The sequence below is a fragment of the Strix aluco genome, chromosome 1, assembly GCF_031877795.1.
Source record: "Strix aluco isolate bStrAlu1 chromosome 1, bStrAlu1.hap1, whole genome shotgun sequence".
Classification (NCBI taxonomy): domain Eukaryota; kingdom Metazoa; phylum Chordata; class Aves; order Strigiformes; family Strigidae; genus Strix; species Strix aluco.
In genome coordinates this window covers 114,969,076-114,995,890 of record NC_133931.1, presented here as the reverse complement: position 1 = coordinate 114,995,890, position 26,815 = coordinate 114,969,076, and the positions used below count along the sequence as shown (strand labels likewise).

Genomic DNA, 26,815 nt, shown 5'->3' with positions numbered 1-26,815 from the left:
CGGATACTCATGAATGAACAATTAGTTTCATTTTTTGGATCACAAACTGATTTCATTGGACAAGAATCAAAAAAAAACATGAGTTTTCTGTTTAAACTAAGGCCTGCTGGTACAGAAATAGTCAAAAAAGCAGTAATGAAGACTATTTTTATGTGGTCTCTTTGGAAAAGGTTTTTTATTCATTTTCTTAAGGGTGGATGTCACAAAAATAGATAAGAACGTGAAAAAAATCCACACTCCTCCTCTCCTCAAACCGGAGTGTAGGTGGTGTTCGACAAGTGTTACCTTTTCCACTGCCTCTCGCACAACTCTCTCAGTTTCTCTTTTGTGATCAGCTTTCATCCTGTCCTTGAAATCATTAAAGATTTTGGTGTATTTGTCATGGCACATGTTCTGACACACTCCATCATTACTTGTCTGGGTGCTCCGATGCAGCATTTTTGGAGAAGAGGCACTTAACTTCTTGGTCTGAGTTGAGACTGAAACTTTTTCAATGGGCTGAGGCATTGTGGGAATTTCCTGGCTTGAACTTACTGCTTCAGTTTCAGGTTCTGGCTCCTACAGAGAAAGAACAAACTTGTAAATCCAGATATCAAAACAGAACAAGTTAACTTTCAGTTCCCCCTGGAGAAAAATATGTTACATGACTAATGTCAGCGCAATTAATGTGAAAAGTGTCTGTTGAAGACTTTTAGTGCTAATGGGACGTGGGGTCCCTGAGGAAAACCAGCATGACAGTGGGTAGGCTCTTTGGTCAGGCTTTTCTGACTCCAGCTAGGAGCCCTCCAGAAGGAAGCACAGGCATGGCATTAGTATGCCACACTCACCAGCCTCTCTTCCCAAAAAGTACAACCACCATCAGAAGCTCTGCTGAATCCCTGCAGATCTCTTGGGATTACTAAAGGGTTGCCACAGATTTCTTCCCCCCACCATTCTCCCTGAAGAGACTGTTGCTGCATGCCTAAGGTGCGTGAATTGTTTTGGCAGACTCTGGGCTTACTCTGGCCCAACAGGCTGCACTGGAGTCTGTAATATTTCACTGATTTCATAGAACTGCTGCAGATTGATTAGTACTTCAAAGGTGCTTTGAAGATGAAAGGCTAATGAGCGTCTAAGTCTTGCTTCCAATAATATAGAACTAGACTTGGATGACCACAGAAGCTTTCTGTAATTACACAATTATCAAGAAAGAAATCATAGTTACTGTAATGTACCGTAGTGAATGTAGCTGCCTGTGTTATACACTATACCACCAATTGCTCGTGCTCTTTAGAACAGATAGAAGTAATATTCCTGCAAACTCTTGGTGACATTTGGAGTGTCTGAAGACACAGATGAACATTATTTGGCTTTTTTTTGACTTGGATTTTCAAAGCTCATTTAACAGTGTACAGGCAAAGCATGCAGTCCTTGTAACACTGGACTTGCTCGGGACTGGACTTTGTGCCTGTCTGTGTGATGGGGCACTGCTCACACCAATCAAAAGGCTGACTCTGTATTCCCTTTTGCAACCAATTACTCTCTAATAGGTCACTGTGATTGACTTCTGGATCACTGGGCAAATATGAGCAGAGCTAAGAGGTAAATGTTAAGACATAAATATATAAAGCAAATTACAGCATTTGCTTGACAGAAAACACAATAAAAATGACAAGACATCCTAAACTGTATTCTCCCTGTCTTCCAGTCAAATATAGTTTGGGCCCCAGGGAGCACAAACTCTGGGTCACTGCCTCCACTGATGAAGGTGACTCCTGCAGTATCAGATACAATGGGGAGGCAGGTGCCCAGAGTGACAGTGTCTGTATTTCAGGCACCAGGGCTATCCCATAGAACTCTGGTGCTAAAATATCTGAACCCTTCTCTGTAATGGAGTCCGGAGTCCTCTTCCGAGGACTGTGCATATGTGCAACTTTTTCTTAGTGTTCAACATGCAGCTGAAACGAGACAGGAAAAAATACTCCAAAGTTAGGAAATAAGAGATTATGGCTGTGTCTCAGCAACTGCCCCCTTGTGTACAAACAGGGTAATACAGTCCCTTAGTTACATGATCGTTCAGTGTGCAAGTTGGATAAACAAGGAAGGAAGTTTCACGGACAAAGGTGAATACAACATTTTATAAACTTAATATTCTTGATCACGCAAAATACTTCATAATTTCTGCTGTTTATACACTGACTAACTAGACTAAATTTGCCATTTAAAAAAATGTTGTAAGCTGACTGTTGATTTATTCATGATACAGAATATGACTACGATGACACCAGTGGCTTGCATGTGGGGTGTACAATTATGTTTGTTAGCAAGGAGGACCAAGCTACGGGGCTGGAACTTCCAAGATGAATACTATAAAATCAATAAAAGGTGACAGAAATTGAAGGGAGCGTCTATTAAAATTTCAGACTTTTTGTACTTTGCTATCTCTACGAACACAGTAAGTGAGATTACTTACTTCTTTCTTGAGTTCCATACTCTGGTTACGTCGTCCCTTCTTTGCTCTTGGTTCCTGAGTAACCTTCAGCTGTGAACATTAAGAAAAACATATTGAATCATTCCAAAAATCAGTTCATATAAGTAGCATTCACTGTGACATGACTGATGTACCTTTTATTTGGGATTATTTGCAATTGTGTAATTTAGCAAACAGGAAGTTGAATACTGTTCTTAAATAAGAAGTGCACACAATAAACTTTCCTGATGACTATGATTGCATGAAGGAACAAAATTCATGAACAAGGTCTAACATTCAATATGTATTTGCTAAAGTATCCTTAACCATTCTTTTCTTCATTTCACACACAAGTTCAAACACTTGTTTTCTGGAATATTCTGATATCAGTGACCCATAATTAGGCAGAAGATCTTGTTGGAAACCAGAAAACAGCAATAATTATAATGTATATATGTAAAGATGGTAAGATTACCCAGACTTGCTATAATTGATTATAACTTGGAGGGGTATGAAACCTCATGCTTTAGAATAAAAGCCAATCTCCAGCAATAGAAACAAGGGCGAGATCAAAGTGGATGGTATATTATCTTATAATGGCTTACAGAAAAGCTCTTACTCCTGCCTTTGAAGCATCCAGTGCTAACACAGCTAGTGTTAGTGACAGGATACTGCAAAGCACTGTCTTGGACGGCTACTCTTATGTTGCTGTATCTGGGAAACCAGTGAAACAGGGATAAGCATTAACCAAGTGAAAGATGAAGAGCTGGGGTGGAACAGAAAATATGCAAATGACCCCTCCAAACCCTATGACTGACAGTTCTGAAAAAATGGGAAAATGCCACTGTTATTTTTTGTAAATACAATTTGTGACTGTTTTCCTGTTTCATCATACATGTTGCATGACTGCATACACAATATTAAATAAAGGACCTGCAAAGGGTTAGTTAAGTAAAACAGGCTAAAAAACCTAAACCCACTTTGCTAAGGAGCATCCACTTAAAGCAACATCCAGTTTTACAAGCTTTCAAGTTTTTAGCTACAAAAGGGCAAAGGAAGAGGGTCAAAACATGCTGATTTTTAAAAATACAGACTTAGAGAGAGGGTAGTGCTTTTAAATGAGGAAAGAAGATGTTGCCAGGGCAAAGGCTGGCAAAAATACAGAGAAGCATCCTGCAAGCTATGAAAATCTTACTGTCAAGTCAGTAATAGTGAATATGTAACACCCTTTTGGACAATGGATGACTAGCAAGGCTCAGCTGTGATAAGGGAATTTGCATATGGCAATGCAAAGTTTTGTATCTTGGCCCTTGTGCTTTTCACCTTTTTTAAAGCAATATAATTCTTCTTGTTTTGCAGAATTATTTTTAATTACTTTAATCAGTTGCTGGTCAATGGTCCTCAAGTGCAACATTTCCACCTAACTTTAGTTGGACTTGCTGAAAATGTCATGATTGGTGTTAGTTGGGGATCTGTAATGCAGAACGCAGTCCAAAGTGAACACACTCCAGCTGTGAAAAGGCTGAACAGCTACAGGGCTGTCCCTTGATGGGAGTCCAAGAAGGCAGTGTTGCAGTCTATCTGATATCCATGACATTTAACTTGAACATTCCTATTTAACTTTAGAAATCTCGGTCTGTCTCTTCAAGGTGCTGTAGGTGACAAACATTTTGAAACTTCCTAGAGGTCGTCCAAGAAACTGAGGAAAGAGGAAAACTCTATATTCTTGCTATTACTGAGCTACAAAACATGGGGAAAATAAGCCTTTGAACCCTATTCTTGTCACCACAAAACTGCAGACAGAGCACAAGGCTAATTTAATAGTAGATTAATCAAAAATGTCATCTTTGTACCCTTTAATAAATTGCCTTGATTGCTAACATTGTGGCAGCATTTACCTGCTCATTGCTGGTGGAAGAGATACTTGACTCTGCCTCCTCTTCCCCTTTATCTTCATTCTTTGATTTCCAGAATCTCCCCTCACGAAGAAAACGCTGGTGCAGTTCCAGCTCATCACAGGCCTTCTTCCACCCCATACTGCGTTTCACGTGCAGCCGATGGATGTTCACTGTGATATCTTGAATGTTTTCAGAGGGGATCCAGGCCCTTTTAAATACACAGTACAGACAGGTTCAGAAACACTGAATACAGATGAAGGATCTTGACCTGAGAAATGGACTTCAGAAGCAGTTTTTCACAGCGGCTGATCACTGACAATTCCTTTGTACTCAGAATTTTTGTATATTCAACACATTTGGGAAAAAAAGGACTGCATACCATTAGACATTTGTATTACTATAAGCACTTGTTAGCAGTGGGTGCTATGGCTGAAAGTCTCTTTCATTTTTGGTGAGCCACAAACCTCCCCCAGCACCAACAGCAGTCACATCTCCTACCTGCTCTCTTGCTAGATGCCCCAAGTCAGACACAGAGACATCTTTACTGAAGGTTCATATGCTAATCCAATTTAACCCTTGACCTCTTTGCTAAAACTGTCAAGGAATGTACCAAATTATCACCTCAAATAGAGTCATTTTGTAGTTAGGGGCCCTGTCTGTCAGGAGTGAACTCATGTGGGGACTGTTATGCTCTTTTGGACTGAATTCATGCCAGTGACTTGGTTCCAGAGGTACTTTGTCCTCTTAAATATTTTCAGAGAGTCCTCATAGAGTTATATGGGCAGCTCTTGACATTTTGAAAGGTTATACCAAGCAACATTGGACATTAAAGAGTCACTGCCATGCACATGCACATAACAGAGTAAATACTGTAACAAATTAAATTGTCTGCAGACACATTCTCAATTCTTACAATATAAATTTCATTTCAGTGAAGTCAAACAAACAATGCTAATTTACACCAACCAGGAAACTGGCCTTTTGTCCAAGTCCAGCACAGTAACTAAGCAATGGCATGCTAGTAAAATGTATTTTGCCTTTTCTATCAGCACACATTTAAGACGTTGCAAGCACCTCATCCCACAAGTGTCATGTTACTTTATTAAATAGTTTGAAGCTGTGTGAACTTAATGCCAAAACTACTCATGAGATAAGCTGTATTTGCAAACAGATTCAAGGTAAATCATTCTGCGATTGAGACACAAACAGAGATCCTTTACCCACTTTATGCCCATTAGAAAATCTTGGTAGTTCATATAACAAATGAAAACATGTTATATACTGTGCAAGTTACACTAAAAGCAATTTAAATAAACAGCCTCATAAAACACTGTTACTGAATTGTCTAGACCCTTTTGGGATGCACCAAAATATACCACCTTCCCAACAACTGTGAATTACTTTGCAAATGTCTCCTCTCCTCACATTATAGGCATATAAATCAAACAGTAAAAAAAAAATCAGTACATCCACTCTAGTAACACTACTATAACCCTCCCCAAATGCTGAACAAACACCTGGAGATCGAAGTAAAAGCTGATCTCTAAGAGTGAAGTTTCCAATGTAAAGAGTTACTCTGAAATTGCAAACTGGCTCACAGCAGGAGCTCTGTCAATGTTCTAGCAGTGAGACAGAAACATTTGTGATGTATATTATGTTACTAAAACACAAAATTGCAATGTGCCTGCTCAGAAGAGAAAATTGCACAAAGTCAGTACTGCTGGTAGTAAGAGTACATTTCTGCCCAGTTTTCACCTTGGCTTGGATTAGCAGGCTGCTACTGATTTGAAGAAACAGTTGAAGTTCACTTGCTTTAATTAAAATGGCATTAAGTAACATCCCTATGGCAGCTGTGGAAAGGGAATCTCTGAGCCATTTGGCAACTTTGGATGTGTTAGACTGAGCTTTAAATTTTCTGAAACAATTATGGCAAAGTACTCAGTCTTTCTAATGTTGGCAACTAGCTGAGCCAGGGTTTACAACATGATAGATGAGATAAATTCTTTTAAGTATTGTTTGTAATAAGAAGCACATGGAACTAATAAATTACCTTTGGTGGTGATGGCCAAAAAAGCGAACATCAACTTGATTGTCCTCTTTCTGCATGACTTTGGCTGGCCAAAACCCAAAGCCTTTCATTTTGGCCCAAACCAACTCATGATTAGGTATCTGGAAAAAATGTTGTATTTATTATTGGATATGAAGTATTATATTGATATCTCCCACAAATACTTTGCTGTAATACTATGCTAGTATCTTAGGAATATGGTCACTGTTTATGTCTAGTGCTATTTTCATTTTTATCTTCTTACAATATATATTTGCCTGTTAGATGTACTGCTTGGATCAAAGTAAAAAAAATACGAAGTCTGAAAAGGGTGTAACTGTCTATTGAAAACAGAGATCTTAAGCAGCCCAAAATTTAAACTTGTCTATTTTATAGCTTCATCCAGGAGCAAAGTTTAACTTCTGTAAGCTCCTTATTTTCTTCTGAGACTGTTGTAACTGGCTGATAACCAAGTTTTATAACCTATATTATTACAGCTTTGAACTTCAATCAATGTTTCACTTGTGTAAAATATCTAGGCTTACAGAATCTTAACACGCTTTTGAAACAAGCCTACTGAAATAGTCAATGCATTAATGACACCAAAACTGCAGGCTTTTATACAGAAAGGCAAACAAATTAAAATCTGAGTCAGCAACATACACAAGGATAGCAGAACCAATTGTCAGGTCGCGCATTTGACAAATAGAAACAGTTCTTGCAAAGCTGCAGTTCATCCAGCTGAAAAACAAAAAAAGGTAAATAAGTCCAAAAAATCCTATTTACGTGACTTCAGAAGTATCCCTCTCTCTTGAGTAGTAAGATTTTTCAACTCTGCGTGCTAATTTGGTAGAGTTACTTTTGTCTGTGCAAACTAGAGGTGCGAAACTGAGGTGAGCTGAGAGTGGATAAAAGACAAGCTGCAGAAATGTTATTCATATTTTAGAAAAACAAGGCAGAAGGAGGAGACTAATTCAACTCTTAATGATTTATTATAGCTAAAATATGCAAAGAATAGTTCTTTAAATTAATAAAATGTTTAAAGTACATTCTGAAAGAAGTCATTCAACTGTACAAATGGAGAAAGTGTGACAGCTCCCCCCTAGCTTTATTTTTTGGTCTCCTCTGAATGTTGAGAAATGTTTCGCTGCCAATTACAGAATTTGGTAGGAATCTCACCTCAGGTTCAGTTTATATTAAAACTATGTATTACTAGATCATTTTCAAAACTAACATTTGAATATCAGTATTTTTGAAATAGTCTAGTTGCAAAAGAAAAAAAAAGAAAAAGGAATTCTGAATCAGCTGTTAGAAAGGGGAAAATTTATATTAAACTTCATACCCTTTTTATTTTTGTAATATGAAGAATAATTTTCTTAGATTCTGAAATAAAAATCAAGTATCTTGGCTACATCTTCATTACTTGGTACTACTTACTTCATGACATGTGTCTTTGTAAAGCATCCTTGCTATATCAGCTTGTTCACTGTCCGCTATAAATTAAAAAAGATGGTATGAACAATCACAGTATGATCACAGTGCTCACAAAGATTTGCAGCTGTCATTGCTATGACTTTCATGCTATAATTGTCTTGCTTGAGAATACAAAACATAATTTAGTCACTTGGATAACCCTTCCATTTAAAATTTTCTAACAATCAGTTCTATATTTGTTTTCTCTTTCCTATTTATATGCAAAAACACTGCTGGGAGCTTTTCAACTGAACAATACAAGTACACATCTGAGGAGCAGCACCAGGGAGACAGGGTTGCTCCTAATATGGATCCAGTTTCTTTCTCTGCTAGTGTCTTAATGACACATTGCAATTGTCCTAAAACATGGCTCTCTGCTATCACCATTTGACAGGAACACAGGTACAATCACACAAGCATTTCTGCTCTGAGTAATGCTTCACAGACTATTTATTGCTACGTGTTTCCCTTTACACCTGTGTTTTTCTCCATCAGCACATTCACAACTCTCCCTACCAATGACACTGTGGGTTTTCTGACGCTGCAAATAGATTGGTCCCACTGTCCTCCCAGTTTCCCTGAAGTGAGCTGTGTCTGCAGGGAAGAACCACATCTTTCCTGAAATGACGGCTCTGGAGAACCCTGTTACAGGACCTGGCTATAGCTTCTGGACACGGTGGTGGTGTCTTTCCACTTCCAGTCAGACTGTTCCACCGTATCAGTCACTACCTTTCCAGTGGCTGGCAGCTTCTCTAATGGCTGTACCTCCACACACTGCACCAGCAGGACACTTCTAGTGTGGGTGTAGCTATCTTTGCTGTTGCAATATTGCAGATATTGCCCACAAGTGAAAAATACGTGTCTATAGTACATGTTGCTGCTGACACAGCACAGCAGAGATCAAACCTCTTTCCACCCAAACCAACAGAAGTATACTGGCAGAAATCTGCAGTATAGACTGACTTATGACCTAGGCTGCAGAAGAAACAGGATGGCAAAGGTGCAAATTCCCACTAACAGGTTTAGCCAGAGAGGATGAAAATAGTTGTGTAGTAGGTGGGCCAGAAAAGACCCTGCAAAGTGCTCTTGCAGCTTACTTGGATTTTTAAGGGCTCTAAAATGACCTCATCCACACTTAAGACTATCTAATACCAAATTCAACCCTGAACTTGTGATTTTCCTGCAGATAAAGATAAATCACATAAAGCAAGCAGTAAATGTAGTACTTTACCTCCATAGAAAATCACTGTGTTGTGTAGAAGCAGCTGAGCATCTGCTTTGAACTCCTCATAACTCCTGTACTTTCCTTCATTTACTTTCTACACAAAAGAAAACATAGGACTGTGAAAAAACTGTTAAAGTGCTGTACCTGTTTTATGCAGAGAAGCTTTCACAGAAATCTGCATTATGCAACACAGATCAGACACTGCCTTTCCTGCGTACAGAAGGAATACTTACAACTCTTTGGCATGGTTTGTTAGTATCTGAACATTGGCTGCATTGGTCCCTTTATGCAATGCCCAGAGGTAAATAGGTGCTTTAATACCTGACTAAGTTTAAAAAAAAAATTCTCTTCGTTATAACAGGGTAAATCTGGAGTAGCTTCATCATAAAGTGTGGCCCAGAACACTTGTTCAAATTAAAATATATTCCCTGAGGTGAAGATTTTGTACCTTAAAATACCAGCTAGTTTCAAATCAATGTTATACTTCCAGGATCTTCACTTGACAGTCAGTGTTTTCTGATGAAGGCTGATTGTCTTAGTCTTCCAAACTCGTAGCAAACGCCTACATGGAGCCATGCAGTTCATTTTCCTAGTATGGTCTTTTGTCTGATAAAGAATGCAGCATTTTCAGTTGTGCTCTGTCAAGAACACCTATGAGAATTCCAATCATCAAACATCATCAGTTTCTAGGATGCTATCAAGGCCAAAAGACCTTTTGTGGAAGCAGGTGAAGGTGACACAGTGAAAGGAAGGCCTGACCTATTTTCAGGCTCAACCAGCCTTGCCAGTACTTCAAGCCAGCCAGTAGTGTTGGTTTCCAAAACTGTCAGTGGAAGCTATTGTTTATCCATGTGTTTCAACAACAATAATAAAACAAAGGCTTTTCACATCTATGGTTGTAAAGGGCAAGATATACTACAGCCCTGCATAGTAATCCAGTTGCAGCAATGAATAAAGAATATGCTGTTCATTTTGGTCATGTGCCATTGATTTACATGAGTTGTCATCAACTTTGGTTCAGAAAAAAAGGACAACGCATTTACTAGTACTTTATTTTTGGAAAACTTAATGCAAAACAGATGTTTTAAGTGAATCTTGTTTCTTCATGATCAACAAAATGATTGGTTCTTTATGAATCATTTACATGTTTATAAAGCTGACACCTACACAAGGGCATAATGACTAAAATTGGAATATGGTCAAAAGCATTGGGCCAGATATGCAAACATAGGCACTCTAGTCCATATTCAGTGACTTACATAAAGGGTACTTTCTCTAAAGATTTCAGCTACCTACAGCTCCTAGTGAAACCTCAGTACAAAAGGAATTCAGGATACTCTATGTCTGAAAACTAGGCACCACTGAAAATGGCTTTACTCAGTTACCTATTTATGAGGAAAAGTTTGAAATTTTAAGCTCCCATATCCAATGCGGGAATCAATAGTGAAATACTGATCATAAGGAGAAATAAACAGGATTAGTGCTTTAGTCCTTAAGGTTTATCTTCACTGTTAAAAGGCACCATAAACAATATGGAACTTAGAAAGCAAGTCACTCTACCTCCTGTATAGTAGGAACATCAACAGCTGAGTGCACCAGCCTTCTATACATTGGGTGTTTGTTGTCCTTCCCTTTCTTGTTTAGATCTATAGCCTGAAAGGACCATGACAGAGTGTTAGCTACTGCATTTAGAATCTGCTTAAAACACACAAAAAAAGATTAAAAAAATGTAATATTTTGTAATATTTCAGGCGGGGAATACACAAGGCCAAACTGCGGATCCACAATCTGATAGATTACATGTGTCTCAAACGTGAAAAATGTCCATTTCAGAGGAGCCACAGGTCCATGGCATAAACTACTCCTGCCAGAATGATACTAATCTGAGCAATGAGACCTGATAAGTATACATGGAAATACACACACCATTTATGACAGGGGAAATAAAATGACACCTTCTTGTAGCCCTCTTCCCTGCACAGTCACACATGGCCAACCGTAATGCACCCTCTACAGTGCAACCCAATGCTTCGATAAACTTCCCTGTTTCAGACTCACCCGCTCCTTCATACGAGAGACTATGAATCGCAGGTATGTGCTCATCTCTTGTTTACTTGTGTTTTTCTTCTTGATACTCTGTCAAAGAAAAACAGGATCATATTATTATTTTAAACTTGACTTCAAAATTCATGCAATAAAAATTTTCTCTGTATCACAACATTATTTGAAAAGGTAACTTTGAATCACATATCACACAATTGTTTAGGGAAAATCTTTTCTGGGAAATTAGTAACGCTAACACATCACAACAATTATATATGTTGCTTTGAATTACGTCTGGGCTGAGGACTTCAGCTACAGAGGAGTTACAGGTTTTACTTCCACATGTATCCATAATACTTTGTTAAAAACTTCTCATGTAAAAAAGTGTCAACTAGAATAAGGCAATGAAGAAAGGCATTTTAGGGAGCAGTTTAGAATTTATTTAACGGACTTTTTATTAGCAAGGCACTAATATTTTCAGTAAAAGAAGACATTATTTTTAAAAGAATATCCTGTACCATCTACAAATTATGTGCTTACTAGGCAAAATGACACTGTCTAGGAGGAAGTCAAATAGGCTCTAGCCAATAAAAACTCAGAGCACTTTTTACTGCTCAAGAAACATAGCTATTGTTGATTTCTGTGGTTCTTCCTTCACAAAATCTAAGCCAGATTCTGGAACACAGACTGCTGCTTTTTAGCATTTCAGGATCCAGAGTTCTCCGCCCTCATCTTAGACTAGTATAGAAACTTAGCCCCACCCTTCAAAGTCCATCCAGGCTAGTGGGAAGCACTGCATAAAGAAAACACGTTGCTAAAGAGAAGGTGGCTCTCTGCAAATGCCTAGCATGCTCTTACAAACCAGCCTTTCCAATTCCAGGTCACAGCAGCCGTGCACAGTTCTGCATGGCCTTACAACAGCTGGCTGAAAAGTGCTATCTCCTCCTTGCTCTGGCCTACAGTAGTTCTCCAAAACAAAAGCACAGTGAAACAACAGCATGAGTTCCAGGTTTATGATCCTGAAGTGCTTTCTAACTGTTCACAGCTTTTGCAAAAACCTTTATTCCTCCTCACACCTTGGAATGCACTGAGTGCCAAGCTGAGTTCTCCCCTTCTCATGTCTCACATCACCACCTGTATGCAAACTGTGTGGACCAAACTGGCTCAGCTACACCTGCATCCTCAAATTTTGATGGTCTTTAGCAAGATCCACATAATTGTGCAGATGACTGTTGCTTAGCAAACACAAGAAAAAACAGAATCCGTGTCCTAATAGGTAGCTAAAAGAGGTAGGAGGCTTATGAATTATTAATCACTAGAAGTGTGCTATTTTTTACTGAATTACTTATATATGACTCTGAACATATAGAGGGAGCAGACACATTGAATACAGAGCAACTACTTTTACATATTTACTTGGCAAGAGTAAAAATTACACGTTAGCGCAAAAAAACATGATAGGATTTGATTGTGTCTCCTCTGCTTATATACCTCCTGCAAGACACTGAAGACACTGAAAATCACAGGCTGGCCCTTGTGCTACAGCAACTGTGCAACCTGTACATCAAGGGATTGTACTTACTACCTCCTTCTTAAATCAAAATTGTACACAGCACTACCAATGAAGCTGTTTATTTGATTGCTTAACAGTATGCATAGAATCATTACAAACTGTGCTGAAACACCGTAGCTTTTCCTGACAAGACACTACCACTTGTGGGTAAACTCACTATTGGGGAAAGGGCCAGCACCAGGTCTTGCTAACATTCACAGTGCATTTAAGCATTATTTTCATAATATTAATGGTTCCCTGATCTTCCTTCCAAATTCTGGAACGAGACAGAATTTTCCCTGCGCTGTACGTCTGAATCACCTTCTGTATATTCATATGTTACTTTCTCTGTGTGAGAACATGCATTCTGCTGGAATTCAATTCACCTATTCAGTTTTGCATGAACCAACATCGCTACTGCAAATGCAAACCCAAATGTGCATTAAATTATCTGCATTATGAAATGCTGCTGTCATTTTGTCATTTTAGGCACTGGAGTGCTGTACGCTTGCTAATGACACAGCATTTTAAAAGACTGAGACTTATTAGGACACAATAAAACCCACTTGCACTGACTAGTCCTTCTACACCTCTTTTTCTGACATGGTTCTGAATTTATCATCCTTTGAAAGTATTTCAGAATTCATGTGAACCGTTTTTCATGCCCTGCTGGGCAAGACAGTTTTTAAGAGACTGTGTTGAGATGGATAGTTTATCTTATCCTTCAGATCGTAAGAAAAGATAGATAGATAGCTGGCTTTGTATCGTTATTGATGTCAGCAATTAATATTATCTTAAGCACCAATGAAAATGATGTAATTAATTTGCCAATTCAGGCAAACTTGAATTTCTCCACTTTTCCTTCAATTCCCTACACTGATTTATTTTAAGAAAAATCTGATCTCCAGGTTCCTCTACTAAATGTTGAAAGGTAATAAATTTAGGGAATTGGAGCCTATGAGCCAGCAAAATGTCTTTTTATGGCAAGGTTGCTCACCCTTTGTAGAAAGCAAGTTATAATCCAACCGCTTCATTCGCTTTTCAACAAAGATTAGCCCTTTAGGAGGTACCACTCACACATTCTTTGGAAGCTATAATGAAAAATGCATAATTTTTCAATAAAAAAACCCCTGCTTTCTATTTTGAAGACTTGTAGTGTTCTCAGAGAAGTTAACCTAGAACCACTAGCAGGAAAATAGATAATACTAGATGGGGGGTATAATTTACATAAAATCTATTTATATTGCTCTGACACAAGAAAATATACCCACTTTCAGGTCCCTTTATAGCCAGAGTGATATAGAAGCAAACATAAATGAAAATTAGGTCTTTTAATTTCCTACGATTGGGAAACGAAAACAATTATGGGGGCGTGTGAATCTGTAAAAGTGGCGAGATCCACTGTGTATCTTTTCCCACAGTCAAATCTACTAAGATATGCTACTGCAAACCTTAGTTAAGTGCAAGTTCCTTTCAAGGAGACTGCTAAGATTCAATCCAGCCCCAAAAGATTATCAGGATCTTTATATATATATATAGGTATCCTATTTGCGGGATATATTATCTTAATACAGGATTGTACTAGGTCTGGCTGGGATGAAGTTGTCTTCCTAGCAGCTCATATCGTGTTGTGGTTTAGATTTGTGACCAAAGTCATGTTGATAACACACTGATGTTTTAGTTCTTGCTGAACAGTGTTTGCACAGTGTCAATGCCTTTGCTGTTTCTTGCTCTGCCCCCACAGTGATTAGACTGGGGGGTATGCAAGAGGTTGGGAGGAGACACAACCAGGCAGATGACCTGAACTAACCAAGATATTCCATGCCATATAATGCCATGCTCAGCAATAGAAAGGGAGAGGAGGGGATTTAAGGGGGTTGGTTAGCCATCCTTTGCTTGGGAATTGGCTGGGAATCAGTCTACCCATGGAGGGTGGTGAGTGCGAGCCTTTGCATCACTTGTTTTGTTTTGTTTTCCTTCTCGCTTCTTCCATTTCTTCACTTATTAAACAATTTTTATCTCAACCCAAAAGTTTTCTTGTGTTTATGCTTTCTTTTCTCTTTCTCTGTCCCACTGGGAGTTGGGGAGAAGTGCGAGAGCAGTTGTGTGGTGCTTAGCTGCCTAGCGGGGTTAACCCACAGCAAGGATGATTCCTAAGTCACACCATTTTTTAGAGAAATCTGCAACCCTTCTGCTTTTAATCAAGGTAAACTGAAAGGCTTGGTCAGGAATACATGTTTACATAGGGGATGTAGGAGTGAGGTAATAACCTTCACAATAGCAATCCTCATGTAGAAGATTAATGGGATCTGGTAGGTGGAAGGCCAAGGCTGCAACCTAATTCTTTGCTTCTGGGTGCAGGAAATACCTGATATACGATTTATTCTCTGCAGCACATCTATTTCTTAGAAGCTGGTACCTAAAGGTTGGATTTACATTGCTGTTTGTATTCAATATTCCAGATTAATAATACTGCTTAGCTGTTAAAGAAGGTAGCAATATATTGCACTGTGCAGGTGCGACTTATTTAGCAATTCTGACATGCTTATAGTGCAGGAATTCACTACAAGACTTTACGAACCCACACGAGGTTAGCAGCAGCTAGGGGTACTGCCAAGAAACGCTCCATCCTGCAGTAGCACCATTTATGATGGAAGTGACTATCCTTTGCACCCTGAGGTAGCATGTAGCTCTCAATTCCCAGAGTGACAACAGTCATTATGCTGCAGTTGCTGCAATCTTTCATTTGAAGAGAAAAAAAGAGAAACTCTAAGGAATGCAAGGTGTTAGTGCCAGGACTGTCTAGCTATAAGCATTTAAATCACATTTTCTTCATGTAAAGAGGTCTCCCTACAATCTCCCATTAACGAGTTTTTTTTCCCTTCCTCTCTCAACTGTTATGTGTATACACACATGAAAGAGCTCCATTTCAGTTCAGTGACTGGAGTAGGTGAAGGCTGCTCAGTGACAGATATATGTTTCTAAGACATCAGTTCCATTTTCAGAAGCAATTCAGGTTACCAGGTTTCTATCTGCAGAGGGGAACTATGTGCACGAGTTTAACGTACATTCACCACTGCTCTTTAGAAACTGCTTGCTTTACCCACCAGCCTTTGGGATTTTTGTAGGGCTTAAATTTCCAGAGGAATTTGGTGCTACATATGGAAAGCTTTACTGCTCTTCTGCCTTCTCAAACTTCCAACCCTCAGATCCTGAGGTTTCTTATACCACTAAGAAAGATATGCAGGCACACAGGATGGGCCTCAGAGCAACCAGTGCGCCGTATGCCCTGAGCAGCACACAGAAAAGGATCTGCATGAGCAGAACATGGCATGAGACCTGCCTCTTGTAAGGCCGTATACAGTTAAACTAAACTTTTCAAAGCATTAGGTGTTTTTGGAAATTTTATAGCTGAATCCACAAATTGGTTTGTACTTGTATGGTGCATTAAGCACCTTCTGCATATGAAGCATCATGTGAATTAAATACGCTTTTACATGCACAGAGAAGGTGGTAGGAGGCTCTAAGTGGAGGTTTCCCAGTTTTCTCACTGGTGTGGACAAATTCCTTTACACTCTATTAAATATGCCCTATGCAGTGCGCAGTTCTGCCGCCTCCCTGATTTATTCAAGGGTGCCTGTGGCTGCAAGGTGAATGGGAGGGACTTGCCAAGCACTAACACCTCCCCAGGTGTGGGCTCTGCGCACTGAACAATGTGGTGCTAATATTGGTCCTATACTAGGCTATTATTCCACATCTATCCATGGCTATTATTTGTGTGATTATGCCAAATCCTGTTTATAGAATATGTTTCATCATACAGTTATCTAACAAACTCCTACCATAACACCCCATAAAGTAAGTCAATAGAGCCATATTCTTTCTTCCTTTCTTGTATTTTACATTAACCATCTTGACTGACAGCTAGTACCTAAAACCCCCTGATCTAAGTATTTGAGTTACTTCACTTAAGTAACCTTCATCTTTCTGTGCTTCTAACTTTCTACTGTTTGTCATTCTTGCTTGTCAAATTGTCTAAAGTTGATTGTGAACTGCATGATGGTGTATTTTTATGTACTCTATGAAACGCTTAGTACAGTACCAGAACTCAGAAATAGCCTATTTATAGAATAGTTATCAGCACAGCATTTATTATCTTAAGCTCTACAGTTTGTTTTACTCTCATATATATAAAAACCAGAAACACTGAAACCCCACTATGATAGATAAATTGGTTATAATTCTTTGCAAAGCACATGCATGGAAGATCAATTTCTGATTAGATGATTGTAAAAAATTTAGAAGCCAAGTGAAATCATACAAATAATTATTTCTTTTTGTTTCACAAACCAAAACTATTCCTCTGTGACAAACTATATGTCACCATGCATAATTTTGCCTTTCTATAAAATTATTTTAAAATTTTAATTTTTCAAAAAAGAAATAATAAAAGTCGGTTACCCCAACATGTGATCAGTATTCTCCTATTCAGAATTTTATATATATCTATTCCTCTCCAAAAAACCCACTAGTATTTTTGCAATACATGCTGTAGTCTGTAGGCGCTAAATTAACAGCTGGAGAAAATTAATTTCCTTTTATCTAACCAAAGAGCATAAGTCTCCTGCACTGTTCAGAGATCGAGTTGACTAACCCTGTCTTGAATGGACCATTACAGTAGTGGGGAATGTAATCTCTAAATTCATTCGATATGAGTCTTTCTCTTATGACCTGTCTACCAGGAATTTTGCTGATAATACCAATTTATTTCACTTAAGACAATGATTAGTCAGCAGACAGGGAAAATTTTCAACCACTGCAATGTGGTTTGAATTGAACTTTGGTTGACTCTTGACTCCTGCTGAGAATTATGTAGGGTACAAAACATTCAGAATGGTACCGTCAAGTCAAAAAAAAAGTCAGGCACTGGACATTCTTGCTTATGGATGCAGGGAAGAAAAACCACCAGCAGGGAAACAAGAGTTCAGAGCAAGGTTTGCAAGGGACTGTTATAAACGCTATGGGAGGAAAAATATTTTAAAGTTATGAACAAATCCTTGGCAATGTCCTTTATAAAATGTTTCTGAGTAGTCAAGTGTGCAAGATAAAGCTGCACAGGTTGATTGAACTAGTACAACCAGCAATTGTGAAATGAATAATCCAAAGGCTTGCTGACCTTGGCAGCATTACAGAAGCAATCTTTACATAAGAATGAAGTGTTCTTAGATTATTTTTCCCAATATATTAGGTTTCAAACATACTTTTACTTCACCTTTGTATAGAGTTTTGAAATCCCCAGGTGAAAAGTGCTATGTCCACTTACAAGAATAAAGTATGAAAACATATGCATCTCTTTGTCCCAGCTATTACTTTTCTTGAACGTACATATTTACTGCTGATAATGCAAAGTAAATCCCATTGCCCTTATGCAAGATAGTTAAGCTCTGTTATGTCCTCTGGACATCAGCCAGGGCTCTCCAAATTACCATAGTTTTTTGAATATAGGCCTCTCTCCTGCTTTTAAACTAAAATGAAAGCAGTCATCTCCTAGGAAGGTGGGGAGAAAGTAGTGGAAGAATACTGAAGCCTGACACGAGGATGCTAACTCCCATGCCAAACTAGACCTCCTTTGCTTACAGGGACTGTGCAAGCCTCCTTAGTCCAAGTTTGCAGACTTAGGGCTTGAAGTGATTTGGATTAATCACAAGGAAAACAAGAACTGCCAGCACAGGGGGAAAAAAGATGCCATGGCATTCAAAATGGCAATATTCACAAAAAGAGGTTGATCATTATCTGAGGCACTGAGCAAGCCAAAGATCTCTGGGGCAGGAAGTATTTAAGACCTCCCCAAAACCTCTCCTTAATCTCTGTATAACAAAAAGGGAACCAATATGCAGAAAGACAGGCACAGTGCACATGGTCTGAGTTTCACACGACTTTTTTCAAGGTAAATATTTGTTTAATATCATTGCCATAAAGAATTTAAAGGCTCCAGGATGAAAGTCAAACTGTTCTCAAAGCTGACCACCCTACGTACCTGTGCATATTTCATGCGATGATTCAGCATTTCCACTCTGACAACATCCATGTTACAAGACAGATGTTATAAACCACCTCATATACAAGGTGGTTTAAACCATTTACATTCCCTACTCTCACCAGGTGTCATTTAAAATTAGTGGTAAACTAGAGTGCAGACTGGATCCAGTTTATGTAATTTTAACTATTTATAAGAACTAACAATACTTATTACAAGAACCAACAATTATCAAAGAGATTATTTAAAAATCTGAAAGTCATTCTCTGTTTTTAACAGAGGGAATATTGAATAGATAAATTAAATGCCAGTAATTCAATATGGAGAGATACAGTACATGCCCTTATTCTCTACTGTTTTTTCCCTGCCCCTACTTCTTTTTCATTCCTTTCCACTTCCTTGAGGCGGGCTTGATTTTCTTGCTATTTCCCTAAACCTTGAGAGCTTCCAATCTGAGGCAACAGGCAACAGGTTTTTTACAACTTGTTCTAAGGTGACAGCAGTCAGAAAGTGCTGTTTTGAAACAAAACAATCTACTTGTTTTCAAAAACTGCTTCTCCGTACTGTGAAGCGCCTGAACCCACACATTCCTTGCAGCACAGATCATCTGAAGGTCAGTCTGCTGCAATACAGCTAGATCTAAGCTTTTAGCAAGGGAACTTCCTCTCCCTCCAGCAATCCAAGGCAGAGTGCAACTGGCAGTTTTATGCCTTTCTATAGCAATATTTTTATCTTAAACATTCACATGCATTATTCCCTCCATTTAAGGAAGACTAGGAATGTGTTCCATTGGGGGAGGTGACGTGGAGATGACAAGAGTAAGAAGTATCTGGCTGATTCAAGGCCAGGTACCAGTAAGCACCATCCTGACTAGAATGTTTAGTCTTCTAATGACATGTAGACAACATACCTGCTTATTCGTGGAAAGGAAATAAAAAATACTCTTTGTTGTCTCCCTACTATACTCATAAGAATAGCAATTTTAAAGAAAAAACAATATAGATATGGATGCTATGGGTGAAATCCAGATTGGTCTTTTTGCACCAGTAGAATCCACAGAATTAAATGAGAAGCAGGATTTCATCCCATATTTTTTGATACTGCCCTCATCAGTAACATGATCGTGGCTTTAAAACATAAAATATGATTCCAATAAAATATTAGGAATGCAGTCATCAAAATACAAAAAAGTTACATTACGATTCATTAAAAGGATGTTAAGTAAAAACTGTAGCATCTTATACAGCAATTTGTTTACTCGTGTTGAAGATTTCCACAATATACTGCATTCACACGTGGCATACACACGTACACACATTCCCACACAGTATACTGTGTGCGCTCAAATGCATAAGTAAAACTTGCTGGAGTCTTCAAAAATGACCATCTGCTACATGCACCATATTTTGGTATCTCTGTATAGATGCTCTAGGTATGTACCATCATTTCAATATTCAGTTCTTTATCCATTAACCTGCCAGACCATCTGGACACCTTAATGAATCTATTAATGAATATCAATCCTCTAATCAGCACATGAAATCTCATAGGTACTCACCCTGCAAACTGGGCACTGCCAGTGACTACTGCTGTCTCTAAGCCTGAACTCATCAGACAAACACTTGGAATGATACACACGAAAACACAGGTCACATATCAACACCTCTCCAGGCAAATGGCATTCAAAACAATACCAGTCATGATTTTCTGTTTCCCAGTCCTACAAAAAATACAAAATATTTTGGTATGACATTCTGTCAAAATCTGCAGGAACTAAGAACAAAATTGATATGTCTTGAAATCCAGCAGCAATTAGACATTATAAACATTTTAAGAAGTGTATAATGTTTAAAAAACAGGGGAAAACCTACATGCTTAAAGATCTTCATCAATTTAATACACACTAACTCCAATAGAATATGAATGCCAAGTTTTAGTTTTTTCAAGTATCTGATTAGTAACAATTTCAAATATGAGCTCTGTCCACAATGAAAAGTGGGTTTGTTTTCTACCTTTGTGTAAAACACTTGTTGACCTCTCTGCATTAGACTACAAACAAGGTTTGTGCACCTCAACAGACCATACCTATTTCCTTGGACTATTTCTCCTTGTTTGGTTACAGTATATTTTCAACTGTAATTTTCTGAAGGGCAGTCCCTTCCAGTCTTTACTCTCTTAAAACTGACAACTTTTCAGCATCAAAATGTTGAGTTGCAAGAAATAAATGAAATCATGAATCTATTACTGCAAGAAATGTTTCTCCTAAGCAATCCCAATGCAATTCAAAAAGTAAAAAATGTTTCACTTGCAGTGCCCCATAGCACTAGGCTTATTCCTGAAATGTTTTACAGAAGACAAAGGACATGGTTCTGCTGATGCACAGATGTCTTTAATACATTCTTCCTTGAAAATTCAGCCCCAATGGCCAAATTCTAACCTTTGAAACATGTGCACAAGCTTTGCTGAAGTAAATGAGAGCAGCATGCATATAATTTGGAGGCAGAATTTTGCTCTAGGAATCTATAGTACTAAAACCAGACAGAATTGCCAGTGGCCACCGTTAAATGTTTATGTTTGTTATCTGAAATGCCACACTTTTCCCTACACTTAGAAGACAAAATAGCTGTCATACCTCAGATAAAACTCCCAATGCCTTTCCATGTCAAATGTCACTTTTCAATGGGTTCAGATCTCTGAAAAAATTACTCCTATTCTTCAATAAATTATCCTGACAAAAATCTGATCAAGGTGTTTTTAACATCATGTTATAAAGGTGGAGTTAGCAATTCCCACCAACTGCCAGAACTAGCATTTGTCCAATTCTCATTTTCCCATGCTTGGGAACTATGGTCATTAACTCCTTGTGTGAGAGGTCTCCTCCAATGGAGCAGTGTAGGAAGTGCTACACAGAAGTGTCACTTCCAGTCCCTTATGCTGAAGAGCAGCCGTGTTGTGTACATAATTCATCTGACCACAGCCCCCATGAATATAAAGAGATTTAGGGACAGCCTCAACCCGGATTGCCTACACTAAAGTTTATATACCATCAACACTGAACTGCAGGAGCAGTAAGTTTAGGGGAAAGAAAAACCACCAAACAACCCTTAACTGATGATTTTTGAACTCAGAACTTTGCCCTCCTTTGTTGTTCAGATTAACAGTGTAACTTGACTCTTCTATTATTTTTCCTGATTTAATTTTACTTGCCAATTCTGTATGTCTCAGACTGGCATAATAATACCACCAGATTTGTCTATAAAGAACACATTCTCGTTTCATGAACACTTTCCCCTTCCACAAAGTCCAGTGGCAGTGCACTTTGGGAGCCCTTTCTTTAAGATACTTTAGAAACAACTAAAGATACTGCATTGTCGATGTACTTGATTTGCTTGTAGATTGAAAAAAATCAGGATAAAGTATTGCTTTGTATTTCTCTCATATTAATATTCTCTCATATTTATCTTCTTTATGAAACTAAAAAAAAATATCAGATGGCAGTGAAGGGCCAATTAAGCAAGAAAAAGAATAATTTTTGATTAAAGATCTATCCAGATAAAATCAAACTGAGAAGACCCCAATAGGTCCTGGGTACTGAGGAATTTCACCAGAGAATCAGGATTCCAGGAGTCTTAATTTTTATTCATATGAGTTACTTATTGGTATATCCCAGATATTCCATTGTTAGGAAATATGCTGGCAAAGAGATGTGGAATTTCATAAACGTACGGAAATATACTTGCTGGCAAGAAAAATCATACACTCAAGCCAGAAACCATGACATTAAATAAGACACCAGAAGAAGCTTCCTTCAGTATTCACACTGTAAAGTTTTGAAAACATCATTACTTCTAAGTACAATCACCCAGGTTTTTCACAGAAAAGATTTTTAGTTTAATGCAGTATATTTAGTGCATAAATATATATAAAACATTAATTTATGCAATATATTTGAAAAGTTAATAAAGAAAATAAAAAAGGTACATAGCCCTTGTGAACAACTACACTATCGACTTCAACAGCAAGGTCAGAGGCATTAATTTTGCTCCAACAGCAATGAAATGTTATTGCTTCTCTTGGTTTACATAAGTTTGAATGGGAGGAGGATGTGCTCCCAACATATTTTTTTCATGCAGATCAGATTCATTTAAATAGCTCAGACTCTGACTGTCAGTGCTCGGGGTAGGACAGGTCAAAATTCTCCGCCAGCTGCAAACACGGTTAAGTCTGCATTTACAAAATACACCACCAGGTGTCATCAGCCACTCCGAAAATGACTGATTAAAGGGCAACCATTGTAACAACATCTTGAACTGTAACAAGTGAGTAACCACTTCCAGCCCCCAGGAGAGAGAAAAAAATCATCAAACTACATACATACATAATGTAGACTAAACTCAGAATTGGAAGTGATATGGATGATGGTGGTGGTTAATATAGTAAACTAAGCTATCCTAATGGAAGACAGAAACGTAATAGAAAATATGACAGAATTCAAAACCACATAGTGCAAAAATTGTTCACCTTGTTTTTTGCTGCTGTCTGGGAAAAAGGCTGCATACCGTAGGCCTTTCAAAATAAAAACAAAACAAACTTTGTATCTATACTGTAAGCCATCCGATTATCAGGATATACACAAGGCTAGAAAGAATTCATGCACAGTGACCAGGAAATCAATCTGTTACTTCTAACATCTGGTTGCATACATTTCCTCCTGCATTTCTGGAATGCTACCCAACGCTTTCACCACATTTTTTCTTTAAAATATCCCATGTGCTTATATCATTAAAAGAACCCAACACCCATCTTCTTCCCCATATACACACCCACCACCAGGCCAACTTAGAAATTGTCAAGAATATTAATGATTGTTAATTAACGCACTCTCTTTGATATATAAACCTTCTTTGGGCATCTAAAAAAGATCCCTATAACATAATTTACTGCATAGGGAGTAGCCCCACCAAAATCAAAGCAACACCTTCTTTGCTGCATATTATCAAAGATTAAGCTAACACTTTTATCAATAAAACTCACAGTCCTTATTTGTATATAAAAGGTGATATATTTTCCTGGGGCCGTGCGGAATGAAGGAAGGATCTCCGCCACAGGGACTCAATTTGCCAATATCTTTCTTTCCTGATGCAGGGCAGGGAAAGGCTCTCATGTCATGGTGCTGGCAGACGAAGGGAATCCTCTGCCGGCAGCACCCGGCTGCCCAAGTTCAGCAGTTCAGCGGCACCCAGTGACTGGCCACAACCCCCAAGAGGGAGCGGATTTGGCAGCAAAGCTGCATAGCTCAGATGTAACAGGAGGCTTTCCCCCTTCATTTTACTCAGCTGCCCGTTGCTTTTGTAGAGAAATGCATCAGCAAGGCAGCAAATGTCTGTTTGGGGGATTGTATTTAATAGCCAAAGAGCTATGCTCTGTTAAGCAGAGTGGGATCTTGCAGTGATATGGGTCACTTGTGGTCACTTTTCTTTATATTCAAATCAGTCAAACATTATATCATAAAGGTCACTTTGCACTAACACAAACAGTTGAGATTTCTCAGCAACATGAATGAAACAATGCAACATATTCGAAAATACAGCTTAATTTATGACCGACACGTAAGCTTACTTTTTTGTGATTTGTCTTAAGTAGGTTGTCTTAAAGCAAATACATAAATTTATTCTGGAAGTACAGAAAAATAACATGGGACAGAAAATGTCAGGCTATCCAGAACATTTGACAATTTAAATACAGATAAACCCAACAGAAAGGAATGAATCATCATGTCGTAGCCTTTACTGTAGAATAAAATATATAGTTGTTGTCAAGGAAAGAATAATTTTAGTGCATAAAGAAAATGTCCATTATAATGCAAATGTACGTGGAAAAGAAATGCTTACTCATTAGTAATGGAGATTTACTTAGCTGTAATTGAAATAGGGAATCTGTATGTTGGAGAATGTGACATCCTGCTGTACAATTAGCATACCATTAAGTAGGAGATGTGAAGCACATACTGACAGTAAAATTAACAATAACTTAGAGGTCACAATTGTAACTATTAGGTCACTTCCATACCTTAGCAAGACCATAATTATTGTAAAAAAAAAAAGTAAAAACAATTAGTAAATTTTAATTTTCCTGTAAATTATATGTAGGCATAGCACATGAAAACAATATAACCTCTTTTCTTAGACTTTGTCTAAAAGGACCATTTTGCCTTTTTATAATGCATATCCATTAACATAGCTCATTTCTTACCTGTTAATCTGTTTTCTCCAAGTCCCTTAATGGTAGCCCAGATACTCGGTATTAAGTCACTCTACTATCAGGTGGAGAGAGGAAAAGGGAGGGGGAAAAAAGGCAAAACTCTATTCATGAAACTCCCCTTTATGGGGATTTGCTGGTTTCACACTGTTGAACTAGATTTCCCAAACCATCCAAATTATGGATATCCTTTGGACCCAACCAGTAAGCTAAAAAAAAAAAAGGGTCACATAGAAGGGAAAGACAATTATAAGTCAGTTATCTCTTTGGCGCAATCATGTTTATTTATGAATAGTATACATACAGTTCTGTTGTCCTAAATTCAATATGACGCAAATGAAGGAAAGCGTTTTCCATGGAGCTCATGGTTCCCAGCATTTCCTGTGTGGCGCTTGTCCCATAGCACTCTTTGGACTTTTTTTTTTCCAGGTGTTCTGTTTCAAGTGCTTCTCCAGAGTTTCTTTGCTCCTTTTGTATGCACTGCTGTGGTGTTTCTCTGTATCTCTCATCCACACTCACGCACACACAGTTCCTTCCAGATCACTGGGTTTTCATTCAGACCCACCTGTGCGCAAACCTATGGTCAGCCCTGTGTAGTGTCTATGCTTTAACGGTCCCTAGAGGTCCAGCTGTCTAGCAGATAAAGAACTTAAAACAGTTTTTCATATTTAGTCTAAAAGAAGAGTATTAGCAGATACACAGTAGATTTCACCCACTTTTTTTCGTATCAACACTTTTGGTCTGTCACAGTGGTGGAATCTTGAATGGCAACAAGGTCCATGCCAGCAGAAAGAAGTAATTTACAAAACAGAAACTATTCAAAAATAGTGGTATTTGCATGCTGCATCTATTTCAAGACGTTTTCAAATCACCAGCCCAAAACTTTGGTATAATCTTTTCCTGACTATTTCATAACCCTTTAGAAAACTGGAAGGGATCTCAATTAATGAGTTCCTACCATTTCTCAGATTCCCATTTCTTTGACATCTAATGAGATAGACCATGTCCTGTTTGAAGATACAATTTCTGAGGCAAATGTTCTGGATTCTGGTATTTTAGGATTTGGGAACAGCCATAACAAACACTTCTTTCTCTCCTTCCCACCTCCATCAGCTTTAACATCAGAGTTCTTTCAATTTTCCTACCTTCAGCTAACAGAGAAGCTTTCAAAATCTTGGATTCTGCTGTAAGGTTTCTTTGTTGGCTTTCAGTAACTCTTCACTGAAACTCAACAAAGTTGACTACCAGTCCATATCAAGTAGACAGATGCACTGAAAGAAATGCCTCCCATGAGAATTACACATTACTTTTTTCACATCTTTCATTTTGATTTAGGTTTTGCAACCTGCATCCATCATTGTCTGCTGTTGGGAAGTAATTCTTATCTTCTGCACTTAATCTTTCATATTTCAAACTTTCTGCTGTAAATGAAAAGTCTTTACTATAATAACAAGTGGTGGTACTGCACTCTAGCATGAGTGTATCTACCATACCATCACGCTTCTCTGGTATCCAAGTCCTCTCCTTAACAGGTCTCAGAGTATGCTGCAGGAACCTATGCCCCCATTCACATTAAACAATGCAGCATCTATTTATTTCTAAACACATTTTCTATTCTTAATCAATCACTTCCTTTTGGTCTTTTTCAGGCATCTGTTCCCATCAAAGCTTTCTCGATTAGACATGAGCGTTACTAGAGGTAACTTAAAACTTTGCAGTGCATTTTGCAGTCTTTATGACTCACAAATATAACAAACCACTGTGGGGTTGCACTGTCTATGTGCACTCCTGTCCTCCGGTATGAAACCTGAAGGAAATGCTTCTTACTTATAC

At 38.2% G+C, this 26,815-nt stretch overlaps 1 protein-coding gene across 5 annotated transcripts in view; it reads right to left on the bottom strand.

Moving 5' to 3' along the window:
* ZMYND11 (zinc finger MYND-type containing 11) overlaps positions 1-26,815 on the bottom strand; it is a 108,414-nt gene that overhangs the window by 7,985 nt on the left and 73,614 nt on the right. For 2 of the 5 annotated variants that reach the window (XM_074831824.1, XM_074831842.1), the window contains 11 exons: positions 23,246-23,290; positions 20,283-20,444; positions 11,151-11,228; positions 10,653-10,745; positions 9,099-9,186; positions 7,832-7,887; positions 7,058-7,135; positions 6,398-6,516; positions 4,348-4,555; positions 2,453-2,521; positions 286-558 (listed from right to left, as the gene is read on the bottom strand). In XM_074831824.1, coding sequence (XP_074687925.1) covers positions 286-558; positions 2,453-2,521; positions 4,348-4,555; positions 6,398-6,516; positions 7,058-7,135; positions 7,832-7,887; positions 9,099-9,186; positions 10,653-10,745; positions 11,151-11,228; positions 20,283-20,444; positions 23,246-23,290 — 1,269 coding nt within the window. The remainder of the gene's footprint in view (positions 1-285; positions 559-2,452; positions 2,522-4,347; positions 4,556-6,397; positions 6,517-7,057; positions 7,136-7,831; positions 7,888-9,098; positions 9,187-10,652; positions 10,746-11,150; positions 11,229-20,282; positions 20,445-23,245; positions 23,291-26,815) is intronic. The other 3 variants (XM_074831853.1, XM_074831834.1, XM_074831863.1) reach the window with 3 other exon arrangements.